Source organism: Bison bison, unplaced genomic scaffold (assembly GCF_000754665.1).
Source record: "Bison bison bison isolate TAMUID 2011002044 unplaced genomic scaffold, Bison_UMD1.0 scf7180017864311, whole genome shotgun sequence".
In the NCBI taxonomy this organism is placed as follows: Eukaryota; Metazoa; Chordata; class Mammalia; order Artiodactyla; family Bovidae; genus Bison; species Bison bison.
Genome location: NW_011494883.1, coordinates 493894 through 494414, shown reverse-complemented (window position 1 = coordinate 494414; position 521 = coordinate 493894). Strand labels below are relative to the sequence as shown.

Genomic DNA, 521 nt, shown 5'->3' with positions numbered 1-521 from the left:
GGCCCCCGGAGCTCCTGGCGCGCTGGGGGCGGCGACTGCCCTGGCCACTGCCGAGCATGAGGCTCGGGGAGCGGCTGCTGTGCGCCGGGGCCAGCGGCCGAGCGGCCGTAGTAGGAGCAAAGGCTGGAACCGCGTCTCTTCCTCTCGCTCAGCTCGGCCACTCTGGGGGCGATGAGCCAGGACGCAGCGGTGAAGCCCAGCACCAGCCCCAGTGCCACGCTCATCCACGGGCGACGGGAGCGCACGGCCATCGCGGTTGCCCGGGGCGCGGACGCTGGCTGAGTGGCCGCGGCGCTGCGCGCGGGTCTCGGTTCACACCCACCCCTTCTCCGCCTCCACGCCCCCAGCCCCGGCCGCTGCCGGCTGCCCAGGCTCCGACTCCTGATCGAGGTCGGAGCGCTCCCGGCGCCTAGCCGGCGGCGCGTTGCAGCTGCCCGCTGAGCTCCCCGCTTTGCTCTGGGTCCGGGTTCCGAGCGAGGGTCGGGAGTGAAACTTCTCCCGGCGGAGGCGGCGGCGGCGGC

The 521-nt window shown here is 75.0% G+C and overlaps 1 protein-coding gene across 1 annotated transcript in view; it reads right to left on the bottom strand.

Moving 5' to 3' along the window:
- CHSY3 (chondroitin sulfate synthase 3) overlaps positions 1-509 on the bottom strand; it is a 294522-nt gene extending 294013 nt beyond the window's left edge. Inside the window, exon 1 of the mRNA XM_010852430.1 lies at positions 4-509. Coding sequence (XP_010850732.1) covers positions 4-251 — 248 coding nt within the window. The 5' untranslated portion in view covers positions 252-509. The remainder of the gene's footprint in view (positions 1-3) is intronic.
- Positions 510-521: the final 12 nt, after the last annotated feature.